Genomic DNA, 19,596 nt, shown 5'->3' on the forward strand with positions numbered 1-19,596 from the left:
TTCTATTCCATAGTTATAGATTTTGGTAAATGGGCGTTGAATAATATTAAAATCCTTATCAACCACCGTGCCACGACATTCTTCCAATAAGTCATTCCACAAATCATCATAGAACACTTTTTTGCGGTACTTCAATACGAACATACCGGGCGAAGTTTCTTTCATTTGTACCAACTTGGGGTTGTTTTCAATAAATGCTTTTAGGTCATCTTTAAACACAATACTTCTGCCTCATTAACCTATTCAATGGTGTGGCTTAATACTGCCTGTCAGGGCATCCTCCACTATATTTTCTAATAATGACACAACTTTACCAGTACTGTCAAACCCAACATCACGCACACGGTACACTTCTAATCCAGATTCTTTTCCATGAAGGTGCCCGTGAAGATGTACAGATCCATGCCCACTACGATCCCATTCACATAATGGGAAATGGTACATGTGGATATACGTTCCTTGAAACGTCGTCATATAATCTGAGTATATCCCTTTAAAGCAATCGATAAAATCTTTATTTTTTACATACTTTCGATCATGGTTTCCCTTAATCAAAATCTTAGTGCCATTCAATTTTCGCAATATCGCAACTGTGTCTTCAATTGGCATGAATGATACGTCACCAAGGATGTACACAATGTCATCATCGGATACACTAGCATTCCACATTTCGATCATTGCTTCATTCATTTCGGCCGCACTCGCAAACATTCCACGCGTGTCTGGGCAGTAAATCCTGGAGCGATTATGGCCAAAATGGAGGTCAGATGTAATAAATGTTTTCATATATATTCCGTATGTATACCAACTACTATGGTAATATTTCCATGTTTATTTGTCAATGATTAATAGTGAGAATCGTGAGTCTGTATCAAAAGCATCGATTGCTGCTTCCAAGCCATGTCGGCGGCGATACAGGTCAAAGTCATGAGCTAATGTTTTTAATTCATATTCTTCTCTGGCGGAAATAAACTCATCAAATGACTTCAAAAATGATAACCCATCATCCACCCCATATTGTACATACACTGGCCGATATCGCACTGGTTGGCAGAACGCAATTTTCGGTTCGCCATTTTCTACAGGAAAGCAAAGTTCATCACTATTTTGTAGTTTATTCAAAACCGCAACAAACCCTTCTGCTGTATTAAAGCGTTCAGCGTATTCGCGTGGAAATACTGAAAATTCATTAAAATCGGCGCTCAAAAGCCAGTTTACAATATCAGTAAGCTCTGGATGTTCAGATGACATCGCATCAATTGTTGCCATGGCAGTATCAAAAGATTGTTTGAATTTTTCATATCGCATCGGAAGTTCCACCTAAATACTATGTTAATTGGAGTATCAAATTATGTTCAAGTATATCACTATCCCGGAAGATAAAGCAAATCATATTGTATATGGGGCATTCATTGCGGCTATTGCTACATTCTTCATTCATCCATTATACGCACTAATTGCCGCAATTTTAATTGCTGTTGGAAAAGAAGTATATGACAAGGTATCAAAAACCGGAAACCCTGACGCATGGGATGCTCTTCTCACTGTTTTCGGAGCATTGGTAGTGCTTTTACCACAATTATTAAAATAAAAATGGCACTACTCAGTGCCATTTTATATTAACATTACCAGATAAAATTAGACTGATAATAATCCACAATTTTAATTAATTCATCTTGAAATACAGCAGATGGCGTCCATCCAAGATTCTTCAATTTAGTGTCATCGATTGAATATCGAACATCTTGACCCGGTCTAGAACATTCAACGGTACAGTCAGAAATTGTCAGACCTGGATCAACTAATGCTACAATTCGCTCGACCACATCCCTATTACTAGTTTCAAAATTTCCAGCGATATTATAAATTTCATTCACAACACCGGCAGTGATAACGGTGATCACCGCATTTGCTGTATCATCGGCATGTAACCATGTTCTGCGTGGATTTCCACCATCGTGAAGTTCAATTTTGCGGCCAATTGACAGATATTTGACAGACTTGGGAATAAGCTTTTCAACATATTGGCCAGTTCCATAATTATTGGTTGGACGCAAAATAATGTATGGCACGCCATAAGTTCGAGCCCACGCTAGCACCAGCATATCCGCTGCTGCCTTTGTCGCCGAATATGGATTACTAGGCTTCAAGATATCATCTTCAGTATGTGAGCCAGATACGATGTCACCATAAACTTCATCAGTACTGAATTGGATCAATGTTGGCATCTTGTTGCCCTTTTCGCGAATCAGTTGTAACAGGTGGTGAACCCCATTAATGTTACTCTTCACAAAAATGTCACTTGACGCAATACTATTATCTACATGTGTTTCAGCGCAACAATTAATCACATAGTCACAGTCATACAAACGGTCTAAATCATTAATGTCACTGCCAATGAATTTGAAGTTGCTATGCCGTTCAAAATCAAATAGAAATTGTTTATTACTAGCGTATGTCATTTTGTCAACGCCAATTACATACCACCCGAGTGCCAGGCATTTTTGAGTAACATGCGATCCGATGAATCCAAGACACCCGGTCACATATACAATCTTTTTACTATTCATTTTTTAAATATAAACTCCTGAAATTTGTCTAAGTTATCCACTACATATGGAGGGTGAGTGTCCTTGGTAATGTCAACAACTGTTACTGAGTAATCTGAAAAAAACCGTTCCAATGCCTCTTCTTTTGTTGAATTGTCGAATTTGGTTTTTTGTCCAGGGTAAACATCTCGTGAGTGCGCCCAGCTGCGCTGCTTCTCTAATACCATTTCACCGTCAGTCTTGTCCAAAAAGGTAAAATGCCACCCAGCATTCTCAACAGGATGATGGGTTTTAAAATCCCGATCACGTATAGTTGCTGGTAACATTTTATCAAAATTCCCAACTTCAGTAAATAGCCCAGCGTAGTGATTTTCCCATGTTTTGTGTAGTAAATTCAACTTGTACGCATATAGAGTGTATCTAAAATTTACCAATGGTCGGAATCCATTATAGGTTTGGTTGTCAGAAAATAATGGCAACACTGCTGAAATTGCGTCCGGTTTGACCAACTCATCAAGGCAACTAATATATACCTGATCTTCTGGTCGCGCTCCCACATCGGATAAAACCTTCACGATATAATTAAATTGAAAATGATCCCGAGTCCAATCTTTCGATGCCATATTTGGGCCGCGATCTACGGTTGCCGTATAATCTAGTAGCTGTGGATATTTTGCCATCTCATCTTCAAATGAGTCAAACGTGACATATATTAACTTTTCACTGTAGCGTTCGAAACGCTCTTTGTCAAAATTGAATGGTTTTTTCAACCCTGTGTGAGTTTCGCCTGCTTCAATCACTATGAATTTGTCTACCCACTCCCAATGAGTGTTTAGACGAATTTCATACAGATCATTTTCATTTAGAAACATAGTACAATCATAAATCACGGACATATTCCTCAATGGCAGCATCAAGTCCCTGTAGTGGTATGCCTAGCAATAGTAATCTAGCACCACTGCCTGTATAATTATATTCGCTGGAATCAGATGGAACAATTGGCTTATTGAACTTTCTGAGAATTTCACTGATATATAATTTTTCACGATATACACAATTGATTTGTTTGAAGTACGGCATTGGCGTATCGATGTAATACTTTAAAATGGCACAGAAGTCTTTGGCACTTATATAATCAAATTTCCGATCAACTAGATTATTCAGCTTACCATTTAAAAATTTTTTAAATAATCTAAAATCAGGCTCAGAAGCATCAAAGCATCCAAATAGCCGCAGATGATACGCATTTTCTACCGAATCGTCCAACACCCGCATACAACTGTAATACTTACTGAGACCGTAGTCGTCTACTGGAGCAACACCTTTGCCGAACTCAGATTCCAATGCGTGATCTATATTAGTAGATATGTCGAACTCAGCGCCAGATCCAACATTTATCAACTTGCCACACAAAGCAACATTAGCAACGATATTGTCAATTATTTTCATGTTAGCATCAAATACCGATTGATCATACTCGCCAAGTCGCTGTTTACCGCCAACAATCGCCAAATTAATAACAACATCTGGTCTAGTGACACCAAACCAATGCGCAACAGCATCTCGATCAGTTAGATCTAGCACATCACGCGTAACACCAATTACAGTTGTGTATTCTGATTTTAAAAAATTAGTTACATATTTTCCCAGAAATCCACCTGCGCCTAGGACAGCTATTTTCATTATTATATATCCTTTATATACGACAACGACCGTGTCAGTTGACACGGTCGTTTTGGTTACTGATTTTAAATTAACGCGTTCCAATTGAACATACGTTCAGTAGATCGTTTCATTGTTGCTGATGCCACTTTTCCACCAACCATTGTGCGGAAAATAATAGTTCCATTTGGCACATCATAGTCAACAATGTCTGACTGCTCAAAGTCCACCGATTCTTCAGCAACAATCTCACCAGTTTCGTCATGAATCAGGTATTCCACATACACTCCCTCGATAAATGGGTTGATATGTCGACAATCATTTGATAGTGTCTGCTTAACACCGTCGATTGTCAATGAAATGTCATAACGTTGACGTTGACTTTTTGACAAATCAATGTTCAAGTACTGAACTACATCAACTGGAGCTTCATTAAACCGGTTCATTTCTTCAACTAACGCTTTTAAAATGTCGAAGTTAAAGTCACGCATTACGTTGGAAAGTGTACACAGCGATTCAATGTATTCCTTGTTGTCCAAATTGTCTTCACAATATTGGATAACAGTTTCACGATCCAGTTTATCAAAGTTGAACGAGTAGTAAATGCGACCTGGACGGTTGATCATGTGGTCATTTAAACGATGCGTATCATTACAAGTAAAGATAAACAGTTTCTTACTATTGAACATACCATCCAACAATGTTAGCAATTCATTTTGCTCATCACGATCATAAATTTTTTCAAATTCATCAAACATAATAATACATGGTTGGTTGATGTTCTGGATGAACGTATTGAATGTTTCACCACGGAAGTTAGAGTTAATCAATACCGTAGGGATACCGTCTTCACGAGCACGAACTGATAAATTTTTGGCTAATAAACTCTTCCCAGTACCTTTCAAGCCAGACAATAGCAAGCCGGTAGAAACTTCACGATCCATGAATGTTTTATATACACGGTCAGTATGTTGAACTGTTTTTCCGTATAGTTTACCAGAGACAACAATGTCGTCAACCGTTTCTAGATACAAACGACCATTTGATGGATTTTGTTTCATCACATATGTACCACACGGTAACTGGTCGCGGACGTCCAAATGACCAGTTGGTGATACTTCGAATGTGTTGCCGTTTTTGATGTAATGTGACATTAGTTTGTGTCTCCGTGTTGTTGATGAATATAGTTTATCTGGTATCCCAATCAGTGTCAACTACTTTTTTAAAGATATAATCATTTCTTGGTGAATTTCTTCATCAGTAAGGAATGGAGCCATATCATGAAGCCCAGCTTGAATGCCACCCTTGAACGCCTGTGCCGGTAAAATCTCTTGGTCATGCTGACACATTACTTCAATAATCAATGGACCAGATTGTGCCAAATATTTTCCAAGATTAGATATTTCTGATCCAGTCTCAATCAATACATGATTCATGTTGAATGCTGTGGCGACTTTTGACAAATCTGGGAAGCACAGTCCGGCCATGTCACCAGTCCCATACACTCTGCCACTAAAGTACTTAGTTTGTGTATTCTTTATACTTAGATACCCACCATTGTTTAGTACAATAAATTTAATATCGAGATTGTGGAAACTAGCTGTCATCAATTCCTGAATATTTGACATGAAGCTACCATCACCAATAATCGCTAACACTGGGCGGTTACTAGCCAATGACACGCCGATAGATGCTGGGAGAGCCCAACCCATGTCTGCTTGCGCCGGGCTGAAAATCAACTTTTGCCCAGACTTAACTTTTAGTGCCACCGGCCCGGCGTAACTAATACTCCCAGCATCACCCATTATAATGTGTTCGGGGATACTAACTTTATTGATTTCTTCAAGAACAGCATATATGTTCAATGGCTGATCAGATACCGGATCATACTCAGATTGATACACTGGCCACTTTGCTTTCCAGTGCTTACATTTTTCAATCCACTCTTGTTTATTCATCGTTCATCCCCAAGAAAAATCTACTCAAATTTTCAATGTAATACTCATCAATGCCAATTAGGTTAGGTTTATCACGCTCCTCGATATCCACATCTACCACTATTTTGAAACTTGCTGGACTAAACATGGATGGATCATATCCGACCACACTTGCCCCCAAGCTACTCCCCAATACTAACAACAAGTCAGCATTTTGTAGTGCGAAATTTCCAGAGCGGCTACCCTTAATCCCGATCGCACCAATGTTTAATGGATGGTCATATGGCACATAGTCTCGAGCACCATAAGTACTAACGAACGGCAATTCATATGTTTCGATAAAATTTACAAATTCAGCAACGGTATTACTTTGGCGAATGCCATACCCAGCCAATACAATTGGCCTATTAGATTTCTCTATACGTCGCTTAATACGTCGAAAATCGTTTTTGTCCAGACCAGATGGTGCGGCAGGTAAAGTATAATGGGCATAGAGCTCTGGCATTTTTGCTACCTGGATATCACTCGGAATGTCAATCCACACTGGGCCAGGTCTACCGGTAGTAGCTTGGTAAATTGCTTCTTCAAAGATACGTGGAATATCAGCAGCATCTTGTACAAAATGTGCGTATTTCGTAATAGAGCACACTGTTTGAATGATGTCATGCTCTTGTACACCATACTTTCGAATGCTAGTCCAATTCTCTTCATTGATACGGTGAGTACAGTCCATCAATTTGACGTTACCTGACACAAATATCACAGGAACTGAATCTTGCCACGCATTTAATACAGATGTTACGCAGTTGGTTCCACCACAACCAGTCGTTGGGTTCACAACAGCAATGTTCCCTGTATACTTGCTTTCCCCAATCGCAGCATGCCCAGCACTTTGCTCATGATGATAACAAATGTACTCGATATTGTCATGACTAATAAAACCGTCATTTAACCCACTAGCACCGCCGCCCATTAAGCCATGGACTCGCTTCACTCCATGTTGATACAAGTACTGTGCTATCCAATCGCATACTCGCATATTATTTTACTCCAAAAATTTGTTCTATTCGCAATAATGCCTCACTAATTTTATCACGACTAGTAGCATAACACAAGCGGATATTTCCTTCACCATTGGATCCGAAACAATGCCCTGGCAACGCCACTACTCCACCATCCATTAGCATATTAACTACGTCATCACTGCTATAACCAGTTCCGACAATGTTGGGAAATACATAGAACGCTCCACCTGGAACCTGACATTCAAATCCACGAATCCGGTTGAGACCAGACACCAACATATCTCGTCTAGCCTTGTACTCCGCCATCATCGCATCTACTTCATCTGTGTTCCCACGGATCGCTTCAATCCCAGCACGTTGAATAAATGGACTGACACAACTAGAAGTCGTTTGTAATAACGCAGCAATCCGTTCAATCACGATTTCTGGACCAATCATTGTACCAAGTCTCCAACCAGTCATTGCGTATGATTTACTAAATCCATTACTGACAATCACCCGATCCCGGCACTGATCGTATATACTTGGGCTGGAAAATTGATCATCATATGACATTCTAGCGTAAATCTCATCGCTATATAGGTACAAATCATACTTCACTGCCAGGTCATATATCGCTTTCATATCCGATGATGACAGTACACTTCCGGTTGGATTGTGTGGACTATTAACAATTATCATCCGAGTCTTATCAGTGATCAGTGACTCCAGTTCCATTGGATCTGGCTTGAAACCATTACTTTCACGCAATGGTATTTCAACTGGAATCACACCACACATCTTTAACGTACTATAATACGTACTAAACCCGGTATTCGGCACAATGACTTCACAGCCGGGGTCAACTAAGCAAAGTGTCGCATAATATATTGAAATATTAGCACCAGGTGTAACTAATACCTGGGAAATATCTGGCGTAAACCCTCGACTTCTCTCGGTGGCATACTGAATTGCTTCTCGAAATTCAGTAAGACCGTAGCTACTACAGTAATGGGTGTCTCCGCTCAATAAGGCAGAAACTGCGGCATCGACAACATTTTTTGGCGTATCGAAGTCTGGCTCTCCAATTTCCATATGTATCAAATCCCGGCCCGCCGCTTCTAGCGCACGAGCCTTGTCAAGATACTTGAACATTGGTTGCCCATCAATATTGGCAGACACTTTGCTCAATGATTTCATGATTTATATTGTTCCATAAATTGATCAACAACTGTTCCAATATATGCGATCTGTTCTGGAGTAATGACCGGACTAGTTCCATGAAAGAACGTATGAGTCATTACATGTGTCGCATTTGGAAAACCAAGCTTGGCATTTACAGGATCCATCAATCCACTATATGCCGGCTGTAGCATGATGTTACCAGCAAAATATGGGCGAGTCTGAATCAAGTTAGTTTCCAGGAAATCCACGATATCAGTTCTAGTGAATGGTGCTCCTTTGCGAATAGTCAATGGAAATGCGAACCAGCTTGGATCTGCCTTATCTTGCGCACGTGGTAGATGAAAAAAGTCTTCATATTTTTCATAAATCGAAAAAAGAAGCTGATAGTTGCGACGGCGCAGGGCATGAATTTCATCTAGCTTTTCTAACTGTACAAGGCCCATGGCACCTTGTAACTCAATTGGCTTTAAGTTATAACCAATCTCGTCATACACATACTTGTGGTCGAATACTTCGTCAGGGAATTCTGGAATCCAATTACTAAACCGTTTTTTACATGAGCCACACTTCAATTTATTTGCGTCTGGCCCGACACAATAACAGCCACGCCCCCATTCACGAAATGAGCGTAAAATATCCTCTTGTGATTTGGTATTACATGCTACAAAACCACCCTCGCCCATGGTCATGTGATGCGCTGGGTAGAATGAACAAGATGCCATAACACCGAAACTACCTAATGGTTTGCCATCGTATGTACACCCAAGAGCATCGCAGCAATCTTCCAGAAAAATCAAATCATATTTTTTGACAATTTCCATCACACGATCCATGTTAGGGCAGTTACCCAATACATGTGCGAATGTAATTACTTTGATATCGGGATTTTCCTGTAGTTTCTGCTCAACCTGATCCAAATCAAGGTTTAGTGTATCAAGTTCGATATCTACGAACACTGGCTCGAATCCGACTTGTAACAAAGGGTTCAATGTTGTTGGAAATCCAGCAATTGGAGTTAATACCTTTGTGCCTTTTGGTAAATTATAACCACGTTGCGATGTTAATGATGCCATCATTAGAAGGTTACTGGACGAACCACTATTGGTCAGGATGCCATAATCTTTCGCAAATTGTTTTGGAAACTTTTTCTCAAAACGCAAAGACTTGGTACCCATTGCCAGCCAACCAGTCAATAATGATTCGACAGCAGCAGTATACTCACCAGTGTCAAAATACGGACCGGCATAATTCACAAAGTCTTTACCAGCTACCCATGTTTTTTGGGATTGCTGCTCTTGAATATATTCTTGAATATCCGAGAGAATTTTATCAAGTTTATCACTCATTTGATGATATGCTCACTATAGAAGTTAGTTTGTAAAAGTTTGTCACTATTGACCTATATCACGCGCCATGTGAATCCACCCTATCGCAGCCCCACATAAAACTGTAATAGTAGGATCAGGAATGCCAGTCAATACTCGGTTGTCCTCACCAAAAGTGATAGGAAGGCTATCACTCCCGATACCGCGATCATTCAAGTATGACTTGAAATCATTAATGCTCGGGAATCCCTTTGATGGCCGATCATAGTCATCAAAGGAAAACTCATCCCGCCACATCTGGATATCTTTTGGGTAGAAAATGACAGTAGTCTCGTTCATTTGATAATATACTCGCTATAGAATTTACACATTTCTATGCGATATTCTAAGCTAGTTGCTGGCCAATGGATCAACCAATCACCCAATTTCCAGTTTCCATCCCATCCCAATACATCTCGCTGATCAACGTAATGGTATAACAGGTAATTATAACTATTCATATATCGCTGTGGCATTAATTTTACCACAGTTTTGAATTCATCACAAATAGAAATATTACCGATATTAGCTCTCCACCATGAATCTGATGTTGGTGGGAGACCTAGCGCAATATCAATCGCTCGTTGTTCAGAATCCCAATGCTGTGAGCACTCATGTTCCAATTCGAGTAACCGATCAATAAATGCCATACCTTCTGGTGTGTTTCTAATTAAAAAGCTGTCAGCATTGATACCATTAACATCTACACTAATGATGAAATGATAGCGGGTATCAATTCGATCTTCGATGCGAGTACCAAAATTGGTAATCAGCGTATCTGTCCCAGTCCACCAAAACCATTCTATCTCTGGGTGAGTTTCCATCAACTCTTTTACATAGTGGATTTTTTGATACCCTATTCCAGAATTTTCAACAAACCCATCTGTGCGACAAAATGTAGCATACCCATGTAACTTAGCATACTGGAGTTTATTTTGATCCCAAGTATAGTCTGCTAATGCTTGATATTTGTCATCATGTAATTCAACAAGTGCGAACATTTTTAAAAATAGTATCCATTAATTCGTGGGAACCAACAGTCTCCATACCCACCGTGTGGGGTGGCTGTTGATTCGTAATCCTTACGTACCTCACATCGATACGTTTTTCCTAACCCAATCGCAATACTCAGTGCGACCGATTGGTTTCCAATAAATTGCTCAGACCCTTGTATGACCGATGCCAATTCTAATAAATCTTTAGTTTGGTAGTATTCGATCTTTACATTAAAAGTCTCTTCAAAGTCTCGATGTTCAGATGGAGTACCAACAAAAACCGAATAATCACATAGACCATCTCGAATCCATTGGTACCACTCTTCGCTTGGGTTTCCATAAAGATATCTAGAGGTTCGGTTTACTACAAATGGTTTACCCGGTATAGTGATTGGATGTACTGGTGTTAGCCATGGTTCGAATAATAATTTTTTCTTTATATCAGGCGAATGAATATCCATTCCCTGGGTCAGAGCATAGCATTCAGTTTGATTACCTTGCCAACCACTGATTAGATGGAACTTGTAATGATCATCATAATCATAATCTACTTCTTCACCATCCCAAATAGACACACCAGTGATATAGTCTTGTACACGCAGAAGTGGCAGTAGGGCTTCATAATCTTTCTCCGTGTACCTACCACTTGCTGGCCCGGCATTTGCCCATCCAAGCCTTGTTCTAGCAAAATTGTCAAGGGCATTTAGCTTTACATACATGTGCCCGCCACCCTGGAGTTTCATTAAGCAAAGACTATATATGGTATCACCAAAAGTACCCATTGTGGAAAATTTATTTGTTTTCATTATAATTTTGTGCTTCTTATTAAATTGCCCCTTGGGCAACAAACACAAGGGGCAAATGAATTTGGTTTACACTGGCTCCACTGACAGTGACAATGGATACTTATAGTGTTTTGCCATGGCCAAACCATCCGAACATTTCTGCTCAGCGACTTCATTGTGATAAACGCCTGCCACAGCAGAGCCATGGTTATGAACTTTCATCATCAATTCAAACGCATTACTTTCATCATGGTTAAAAATATTGACTAACATTGATACTACAAAATCCATTGGAGTTTTGTCATCATTATGTAACACTACAGCATATTTGCCTGGCTCTGTAATTTTAGTTTTAATTACAGATTTAGTCTTGGCGGCGGTATCAGCCATAATTTACTTCCTTATGTTGATGATATTTTGATTGTTTTAGGTTGGAGTTCGGTTTCTTCGCGACACAGGGAAATTAGTAATATTCCGCGGTGTAGTTCAGCACCTTTGACTTTCCAAGATTTTTCAAGTACAAACTCAAGTTTGAAATCACGGGTAGCCAACCCACGATAGATGTACTTACATGATTGGACTTCTTGTAGAGATCCATTGATAACCAACCGATCAGCTTCCTCAGTAAGACGGAGATCGGATTCACCAAATCCAGCAACTGCTACTTGGATTTGATAGTTATAATTGTCGACTTCTACAATGTTGTAGGGAGGGTAGTTTTGCGCTCTATTCATAGAGTTTTCAAAACTTTCAAATAACTGATTGAACCCAATGACAGATTTGTGTAATGGTCCAATATTATACATTTTGTGTTCACGTGTCATATATGTCTCCTATTAAGCGAGTATAAATTGAACAAAACCCATAAGGCATTTTGTTCAAATATTTATCGTTCACGCATGTAATGTAAATCCGGGGACTATACGAAATAGTCCCCAAATTTAATTAATACATTGGCATCTGTGGCATCTGTTGTTTATCTTCTACCTGTGGAAGTTCATGGATCGAACAATCCGTTGTAAGAAGTAATCCAGCAACGCTTGCCGCATTTAATAAAGCTGTTTTTGTTACTTTAGTCGGGTCAATCACGCCCATACCAATCATATCACCATATTCACCAGTGGCTGCGTTATAGCCATATGATCCTTCACCAGCCAACACTGTGTTAACAACAACATCAGCAGAGTCACCAGCATTAGCAGCAATTTGGCGGATTGGGGCTTCCATTGCTCGAAGAACAATCTGAATACCAGCGTCTTGATCTGCGTTTGAACCTTTTAGGAAAGAAATCGCTTGTTTAGCGCGTAACAACGCAACTCCACCACCAGCAACAATGCCATCTTCAACAGCAGCACGGGTAGCATGTAACGCATCATCAATGCGATCTTTCTTCTCAGTCATCTCAACTTCAGTGGCAGCACCAACTTTGATAACGGCTACACCACCAGATAATTTACCAATACGCTCTTGTAGTTTAGTACGCTCATACTGAGACTCAGTATTTGCCACTAACGCACGAAGGTTATCGACATGCGCATTGATCGCATCTGTATGACCAATTCCACCAATAATGGTTGTAGTGTCTTTGTTAACTTCTACTCGAACTGCTTGGCCCAAATGCTCGTCACGGATATCTTCAAGAGTTAATCCGACATCTTCAGTAATGACAGTACCACCGGTTAAGATTGCGATATCAGAAAGGTAATCTTTACGACGATCACCAAACCCTGGTGCTTTAACCGCACATGCTTTGATCACACCACGCGCAGAGTTTACAACCAAAGTGGCTAATGCTTCACCTTCAACATCTTCAGCAATGATCAATAATGGTCGACCCATTTTGGCAACACCTTCCAACACTGGAAGTAGATCACGGATGTTAGTGATTTTTTTGTCTACCAACAAAATAAATGGTTTGTCTAAAGTTAGACTTTGTTTGTCACCAGCTTGTGCTACAAAATATGGACTCAAATAGCCACGATCAAACTGCATACCTTCGACAACTTCGAGCGAATCTTCAAGACCATTACCACTTTCAACTGTGATCACACCATCGTTACCAACACGTGACATCGCATCAGCAATTAATTTACCAATAGTTTCATCACTGTTAGCTGAAATTGAACCAACTTGCGCGATTTCTACAGTGGTAGCACATGGCTTAGAACTCGCATTTAATTCAGTAATTGCTGCGGATACTGCTTTGTCGATACCACGCTTAAGATCCATTGGATTCATGCCAGCAGTGACAAATTTAGTACCTTCAGTAACGATTGACTGAGCTAATACCGATGCTGTTGTAGTACCATCACCAGCATTATCTGCTGTGCGGGAGGCAACTTCTTTAACTAATTGCGCACCCATGTTTTGGATTTTATCTTCTAATTGAATTGACTTCGCAACCGAAACACCGTCTTTAGTGATGTGTGGTGCGCCATATTGCTTTTCAATGATGACATTGCGACCTTTTGGGCCAAGAGTAACTTTGACTGCGTTTGCCAAAATGTCGACTCCTTCAACCAATTTAGCACGACTATCATTTCCAAACGTTACTGCTTTTGCCATTAATTTATCTCCTAGTTAGCAAGTGTTTTGACAAGACCTATTATATAGCATCTTGTTCCATATGTCAAATACTGTTGACATTTCTATTTAATTTTTTGATGGATCCAAATCACGATACATTGCCACAATCCTTTCATGGATTTGTTTAGCAAAATCTAGATCCTTTATTGTAAAAAATGTGTATGTTTCCGATGGAGTTATCATTACACAAGTATATGTGTTGAACTCAATTCTCAATTCCAGTATACAGCGGCCATTGTCAAATGTATCAGTTGATAGTACCAAATCATCAATCATATGACCACCCAAGTATTCGCAGCATTTTAGTTTTAACCAAAATATTTGGAATCCTTGGCGATGGCGTTTCAGTGAACCCCATAATTGTTCCAATCTCTGCCACTGCGCCACTTCGACATATACCAGCTGTACAATGTACTATTACATTCGAATTAGTCTCAATAGCATCTCGCAAAATTTCAACCAACAGTTTTGCTTGATCATCAGTTATTGCGCCAGGCTCATCATCATATGTGACATCGTTAAACTTGAACTTGAATACTTTGTCGAATGTGAATTTAGATGATGGATGTTCCTTGTCAATATCACATATCTGGATTAGAACGCTCTGTGGTGTTGGGTCCCAATGGGCACCCAACTCAACATTGATTCTTGGTACATTTTGAATAAATGGCATTTATTCGCCCTTCTGGCTATCACCTGGTGACACACGGTAATTGTCCTCAACACTGTCTGGGGTTGACACTTCAATGATAGTACCAGCCTCTATACAAATAATACGGTGTGGGAGTAGTGGTGGATTGTGCCACGTATCACCAACTTCCAAACATTTTTCATGATGTTCAGCTGTTTTTGTATCGATGTACTCGACCACAAATGAACCAGACTGTACATACCATGTTTCATCTTTGTCTCGATGAAAATGAAAATAAAATGCATACTGAATTTGGCACCTTTATTGAAGTTTAGAAATTTACCACAATACAAATCATTTGTGACAAATATCTGTTCACTACCCCAACCTTTATTTACGACCCCATTTAATCGCATTTACGTCCTCTTTAGTCAGTTTATAAACACCGAAGTGCTGTACAGAAATACTAGCTGCCTTGATCGCATATTCGATTGACTTCTCGATATTTCTCGTTTGTAAGTACTCCCACACCAGTGATGCCAAAAATGTATCACCAGCACCTGTCACGTCAGCCACCTCAGTTTTTGGGGCAGGGTACACTTTATCTCTAAATCGTGCTCCCCCTGCCCCAAGAGTTACAATAGTGTTTAATGTAACTGATTTGGCATTTTCATATTCTAAACTGTTTACCTTGACATAACAATCGCTAAAACATGACAAGTCGGGCTTCTTAGTATCAATAAAAATTGGCCCAGAATACGCATGGCGAATCTTTCTGACCAATTCATATGTAATTGCTCCTTTACAGTAGTCGGAGATAACAACAGCATCATAGTTTGGTAAAATTGAAACATCAAGTGTTATTGGCGTAGCATTCGCATCTTCATCAATTCGAAGAATATGCTGCTTACTTCGCTCATCGACCATTCGTGTCTTGATAGAACAGCCACTTGTCATGAAATCAACATGAGCACCGTATATGTGGAAATTCTCAACCACATTACGTGCCATACCTGGCTTTGTTTCACTATAAGTGTTTTTAAACACTGGCACAGGTGCTTCAGGTGAAATCCTGTCAACAGTACCATACTGGTACACGTCCTGACAATCATCACCTAGTACTAAAATTTTAAAATCAGTTTTCATTATTATTCTTTGTTGCCATTAATCCTAGCAATTGTATTGGTTGTAGAATAATCACCGAGCCGCTTATAAAAAGATATGTTTCGGCAGAATTCAGCACCAATGATGTGCTTGCCAATGTAATCACTACCTTTGACCATTACGTCTGGGTTGTATTCTTCAATCATTTTTGACAATTCATCTGCGCTGTCAAAAATCTCAACTTGGTCAACCATTTTTAACGCCATCAACATTTCACGGCGTTCATCTTGGGTATTAACTGGACGACTATCTCCTTTCAATTCTCTGACACGACGATCAGAATCAATCAAAACCAAAACATAAGCATTGCGAAACGTCTTGGCATATTGTAACAATCGAAGATGCCCAAGATGTAATACATCAAATGTGCCATTAACCACTACTTTCATTTATGCTGTCCTTCAAAGATAAACGTCAACCACTCTTTACATGGTTCCCATTCAGTATAATGATGTGCTAGTCCACCAGCGGCCACCCAGTCATCACAGTTACTTTTTCGATCATCGATCAAAATGTCACCTGGTAAACAGTGCTGATGCTTTTGGTGGCTATATGGGGCAATGATCACTGGAACCTCTGGGAAGTATTTATATCCCCACATTACCTTGTCATATGATGCCCACATAATGTCATTTCCTTTTGGCAATGCCGATAGAAAAAATACATTTGAGTCAGTATTGGTTGTACACCAATTTACCAATTCTTGGCCACCATTTCGAACTGGTAGATCTCTGTACATTCTATCATATACAGAGACCAAAGACCATATCTCAGCTGGAAGTTTATCACCATCTCGGAAGATAGGCTTTTCAAGAACTGAACTTGCCCAACCCAGCCAGTCCGCCACGACATCATCGAGGTCAATGAATATATTCACTGCTCTTTTACTCATTAGTGGGTTTCCATAGTTTAGCAAATTTCAAAACATTATGTTCGGTAGATGATGCCACAATTGTTAAACAACTGACATTTCCACCTAACGTATTATTTTCCCAAGATTCAACAACATCAGGAAGCGTTTTGATTTTTTCAAATTCTCGCTGATTCACTCTGACCACACATTTCTTAAATGAGTTGGCAAGCCAATCATCATATACCGGAGTGCCATTTTTGGCAAGATGATGTCGAAGCACAGCATGCCCGACCAAGGTCGGTGCCATGTAATCTGGAAATTCTGCCAGAATACATATGTACATTTTTTTATGTTGATTCATTTCTCAGTTGACTACCTCCTTGTGGACAACTATTTATTGTAGCACAATTATTGCTCAAATTCAAGATCCACCGTTCATCATCGTTACTATTCGCATTGCCTGCTCTTCATTGATATGGCCACACCCATAATGACATTTAGTAGTAACTTCCTGACGTCTTCTATCAAATACTACCAGTTTAAATGATGGTGATCGCATCCCATATGATACATCATAATAATTTTCATAGCTAATCATTTCATACCTAGGATGCTTATCTTGGGTACTTCGTTTTGCGACGAAAATCCCAAAGATAATTGACAGGACGCACACAATCGCATGTGACACAATTATCATGATCAAACTCCAATTGATAGAAATATACCCGCTATTTGCGGGTATATTTTTTAGTCATCTTACATTAAGATGATGATCCATCTGACATAGCAGTTGCTAAACGAGCACGCAACTCATCTAACGATCCATCCAAAAGTTGTTGTTTTTCCTTTTCTTGAATCGCCGATTTCAATAAAGAAATCTGTTCTGCTTTTGCTCGAGCATCTACCGCTTTTTTGCGCTCGTCAACTAATGTTTTGATAATACTCATTACTACATCAAATTTTAGCTTAAGTAACTCATCATCAGCAGTGGCGTCATCAACGAAGCTCTTTTGAGTAGTGGCTTTGATTTCAGCATCCAGTGCGATGGCAATGGAATCCAAGCTGACGCCACTGGCACTTTTGAGTTTTAGATCCCATAGCTGTTCAGTGGTCAATTCACCACGAGCAGTAGAGAAACGAAGTTTTTTGCGGCTTGCTTGTTCAAAAATGTTCATTTGTGTTATTTCCTTAAAATTCAACGATGATAGTACGTTTAGTTTTGCCAGTTACACGAAGCGTAACAGTGTCCTCATTTAAATTGCTAAACCCCAATCCAGACACTTGCTCAGCATTTGTAGGTGTTGCCTTGGTTTTGCTACCCAGCATCTCGAACACTTTGCGGTGTTGTGCCAAGTCACTGCGTAAGTATTCATTGAAATATCCGCGAACGGGTTCATCTGTTTTACACCCATCCAAAATGAAGAATGTGTGCTCGTTACCAACCTGATTATCTCCCCAGAAGTTTGGTGATTTTAAAATCATCTTTACAGGGACGAATGTGTTGGTTGTCAGGCCCCATTCTTCTTTTGAAACACTAGGCGCGGTGGAAGGTTTAACCACCCCAGTGTTCACATCAGTGATCGCAAAATTCGTTCCATCGAATTCAATCTTGATAATTTCTGTTCTGCGATTATTGAAGATATTTTCACGAACAAAGTTGTGAATTTTTCCATCAAATTCCACTTGGAGGACAAAACCTTCATTATTGCGAACACGTTTGTTAAACTGGTCCACGATCACCGTATATGTACCAGTTCTCATCTTGCTTTTGTTTTTATAAATTACATTTTCAACAGGTTCAGTCGATGAATGTTTATCAATACCGTTCATGTCCAAATCAAGTTCGCCACACGATGAACGCTTTGCTGTGTAATCGATAATTCTTCCACCTGGCTCACACACTGACAAGTCTAGGTCATCAGCATTATACCAACTCAATGAGATGCGAAGGTCTCCGCACACATCACCGCCAAAACGTTTTACACGTTCTTTGATAGAATCTGTAATGTCACCATTATATGCCCAGCTAATACCATTGTCCCACTTGAATAGCAATGGTGCGTCAGGATTGGCTGGAGCAACTAATGTCATCAAATGTGGAATGTGTACATTCTCAACCAATGCTTCAATACTAGTTGCTGTCGGGAGCACATCACTAATAAATTCGGAAATCTTCATGCGTTTTACAGCAGACAAAGTTTTTGGTGTCTTTGAGGCAGCTTCTTTACTCAATTCAGAGAACGCATCAAGTGGTTTTTCGATTTGCGCAGTAAATAACACATTTTCAAAAGGAATGTCGTCAGCAACCGCAAAGCGTCGATGTAATGACTCACCCAATCCAAGATCTTCAACTTTTTTACGCGCGTCTTCTACCATTCGCGGAGAAACAATCGCACTGGTACGCATGTAGTTTTGTGGCGCAACTTTAGCTTCAAATGACGCAACTGCTTTGTCAAGATCCACACCATCTGAAATATCAGCAACCAATGTACCAATAACAGTTGACCGGAATCTTGCCGCCATTCCAAGCTTTTTAGCTTCAGTCCATGTAAACAATACACGCTGTTCATCAGTCATAGAATCATAACGCTTTTTGGTGGCGATAAAATCATTTACTGCTTTTTTGAATTCTGAACCACGATACAGCGACCCTTGATCAATTAATTCAAGAACCATTTCTGCTGCTGACAGTGAAAACTCATCTAATCCACGGCCAAAAACTGAGCGAGTAGTGCGAAGTTCGCCCAAGTTGGTTGAAAGATCGTATTTGTTCACAACATATGCTGATGGAATTTTAGCATGGAAGTGTGTCCAAGTAATTTTTTCCAAAGAGTCAGGTGTAGGTGCTGAACCAACGACAGCTTCACTGCTTAGGTAATAA

At 39.7% G+C, this 19,596-nt stretch overlaps 10 protein-coding genes across 10 annotated transcripts; all 10 read right to left on the bottom strand.

The window, feature by feature from the left end:
• Positions 1 to 1,625: 1,625 nt before the first annotated feature.
• LOC138362251 (dTDP-glucose 4,6-dehydratase-like) lies at positions 1,626 to 2,462 on the bottom strand. Its single transcript, XM_069321026.1, has one exon. The coding sequence runs from the start codon at positions 2,460 to 2,462 to the stop codon at positions 1,626 to 1,628; it is 837 nt and encodes a 278-aa protein (XP_069177127.1).
• Positions 2,463 to 2,566: 104 nt separating this feature from the next.
• LOC138362252 (uncharacterized) lies at positions 2,567 to 3,421 on the bottom strand. The gene has a single exon (XM_069321027.1). The coding sequence runs from the start codon at positions 3,419 to 3,421 to the stop codon at positions 2,567 to 2,569; it is 855 nt and encodes a 284-aa protein (XP_069177128.1).
• Positions 3,422 to 5,425: 2,004 nt separating this feature from the next.
• Positions 5,426 to 5,923, bottom strand: LOC138362254 (uncharacterized). The gene has a single exon (XM_069321028.1). The coding sequence runs from the start codon at positions 5,921 to 5,923 to the stop codon at positions 5,426 to 5,428; it is 498 nt and encodes a 165-aa protein (XP_069177129.1).
• Positions 5,924 to 6,161: 238 nt separating this feature from the next.
• LOC138362255 (acetolactate synthase large subunit-like) lies at positions 6,162 to 7,121 on the bottom strand. Its single transcript, XM_069321029.1, has one exon. The coding sequence runs from the start codon at positions 7,119 to 7,121 to the stop codon at positions 6,162 to 6,164; it is 960 nt and encodes a 319-aa protein (XP_069177130.1).
• A 67-nt stretch (positions 7,122 to 7,188) lies between these two features.
• LOC138362256 (putative aminotransferase YugH) lies at positions 7,189 to 8,352 on the bottom strand. Its single transcript, XM_069321030.1, has one exon. It carries the CDS (start codon positions 8,350 to 8,352, stop codon positions 7,189 to 7,191), a length of 1,164 nt encoding a protein of 387 aa, XP_069177131.1.
• LOC138362257 (lipopolysaccharide biosynthesis protein RfbH-like) lies at positions 8,349 to 9,683 on the bottom strand. Its single transcript, XM_069321032.1, has one exon. The coding sequence runs from the start codon at positions 9,681 to 9,683 to the stop codon at positions 8,349 to 8,351; it is 1,335 nt and encodes a 444-aa protein (XP_069177133.1).
• Positions 9,684 to 11,568: 1,885 nt separating this feature from the next.
• Positions 11,569 to 11,871, bottom strand: LOC138362258 (ATP-dependent Clp protease adapter protein ClpS-like). Its single transcript, XM_069321033.1, has one exon. It carries the CDS (start codon positions 11,869 to 11,871, stop codon positions 11,569 to 11,571), a length of 303 nt encoding a protein of 100 aa, XP_069177134.1.
• Positions 11,872 to 11,882: 11 nt separating this feature from the next.
• Positions 11,883 to 12,287, bottom strand: LOC138362259 (small heat shock protein IbpA-like). The gene has a single exon (XM_069321034.1). It carries the CDS (start codon positions 12,285 to 12,287, stop codon positions 11,883 to 11,885), a length of 405 nt encoding a protein of 134 aa, XP_069177135.1.
• Positions 12,288 to 15,088: 2,801 nt separating this feature from the next.
• LOC138362260 (bifunctional protein HldE-like) lies at positions 15,089 to 15,844 on the bottom strand. Its single transcript, XM_069321035.1, has one exon. The coding sequence runs from the start codon at positions 15,842 to 15,844 to the stop codon at positions 15,089 to 15,091; it is 756 nt and encodes a 251-aa protein (XP_069177136.1).
• Positions 15,845 to 15,846: 2 nt separating this feature from the next.
• LOC138362261 (bifunctional protein HldE-like) lies at positions 15,847 to 16,251 on the bottom strand. The gene has a single exon (XM_069321036.1). The coding sequence runs from the start codon at positions 16,249 to 16,251 to the stop codon at positions 15,847 to 15,849; it is 405 nt and encodes a 134-aa protein (XP_069177137.1).
• Positions 16,252 to 19,596: the final 3,345 nt, after the last annotated feature.

Source organism: Procambarus clarkii, unplaced genomic scaffold (genome assembly GCF_040958095.1).
Source record: "Procambarus clarkii isolate CNS0578487 unplaced genomic scaffold, FALCON_Pclarkii_2.0 HiC_scaffold_1553, whole genome shotgun sequence".
In the NCBI taxonomy this organism is placed as follows: Eukaryota; Metazoa; Arthropoda; class Malacostraca; order Decapoda; family Cambaridae; genus Procambarus; species Procambarus clarkii.

Coding starts and splice junctions, on each gene's coding strand:
- LOC138362251 (XM_069321026.1), bottom strand. CDS start 2,462: ATGACATACGCTAGTAATAAACAATTTCTATTTGATTTTGAACGGCAT.
- LOC138362252 (XM_069321027.1), bottom strand. CDS start 3,421: ATGTTTCTAAATGAAAATGATCTGTATGAAATTCGTCTAAACACTCAT.
- LOC138362254 (XM_069321028.1), bottom strand. CDS start 5,923: ATGGGTTGGGCTCTCCCAGCATCTATCGGCGTGTCATTGGCTAGTAAC.
- LOC138362255 (XM_069321029.1), bottom strand. CDS start 7,121: ATGGGCGGCGGTGCTAGTGGGTTAAATGACGGTTTTATTAGTCATGAC.
- LOC138362256 (XM_069321030.1), bottom strand. CDS start 8,352: ATGAAATCATTGAGCAAAGTGTCTGCCAATATTGATGGGCAACCAATG.
- LOC138362257 (XM_069321032.1), bottom strand. CDS start 9,683: ATGAGTGATAAACTTGATAAAATTCTCTCGGATATTCAAGAATATATT.
- LOC138362258 (XM_069321033.1), bottom strand. CDS start 11,871: ATGGCTGATACCGCCGCCAAGACTAAATCTGTAATTAAAACTAAAATT.
- LOC138362259 (XM_069321034.1), bottom strand. CDS start 12,287: ATGTATAATATTGGACCATTACACAAATCTGTCATTGGGTTCAATCAG.
- LOC138362260 (XM_069321035.1), bottom strand. CDS start 15,844: ATGAAAACTGATTTTAAAATTTTAGTACTAGGTGATGATTGTCAGGAC.
- LOC138362261 (XM_069321036.1), bottom strand. CDS start 16,251: ATGAAAGTAGTGGTTAATGGCACATTTGATGTATTACATCTTGGGCAT.